The 516-nt window shown below is 51.6% G+C and overlaps 1 protein-coding gene across 1 annotated transcript in view; it reads right to left on the bottom strand.

Moving 5' to 3' along the window:
* Window positions 1-181, bottom strand: part of DSG2 (desmoglein 2) — a 23,865-nt gene extending 23,684 nt beyond the window's left edge. Inside the window, 1 exon segment of the mRNA XM_017727394.1 lies at window positions 61-181. Within this exon segment, the coding sequence (XP_017582883.1) occupies window positions 61-181 (121 nt within the window).
* Window positions 182-516: the final 335 nt, after the last annotated feature.

Raw genomic sequence — 516 nt, 5'->3', positions numbered from 1 at the left:
TCCCGCCCGCGCCCGCCGAGCTCCGCCCGCGGAGGCTGCACAGGGCAGCCCTCGGAGTACCAGGCCCCAGCTTCCCCAGGGCTCCCAAAGTTTGCGGGTTGTTTTCCCCGCTTCCGCCGAGGAAGGCGAGCCGGAGCGCGCAGGAGACGCGCAGAGCAGCTGCGACAACAAACGGATACATTAACGAGTAATTGATGGGGAGAGCTCAGTCTCACGGGAAAATAAAATTGTGGGTGTTTTTGAGGACAACCTTCCCTGTAATCCTCATTTTTATACGCTCCGGGCCATATCCTTCCTACTCCTATCTGGCAGAGATCTTTCCTAGATACAACTGATTCATTGGTACTTACGAAGGTATAACTGATTCTTCGTGATGGCGAAACAATTAAATATGCTTTCTGTACGTCCTCTCTTCTTTGAGGCAGTCACCTAGTTAATCTTTCCAGGATCACACTCAGTTGTGGTAAGTAACTGCCGAACTCGCTGGTTATGATACTATTTGTGATACTTTTGGGG

The sequence above is a fragment of the Corvus brachyrhynchos genome, unplaced genomic scaffold (genome assembly GCF_000691975.1).
Source record: "Corvus brachyrhynchos isolate BGI_N302 unplaced genomic scaffold, ASM69197v1 scaffold60, whole genome shotgun sequence".
NCBI lineage: Eukaryota > Metazoa > Chordata > Aves > Passeriformes > Corvidae > Corvus > Corvus brachyrhynchos.
The sequence above is the reverse complement of the archived record's forward strand: the minus strand, read 5'-3'. Positions and strand labels throughout refer to the sequence as shown.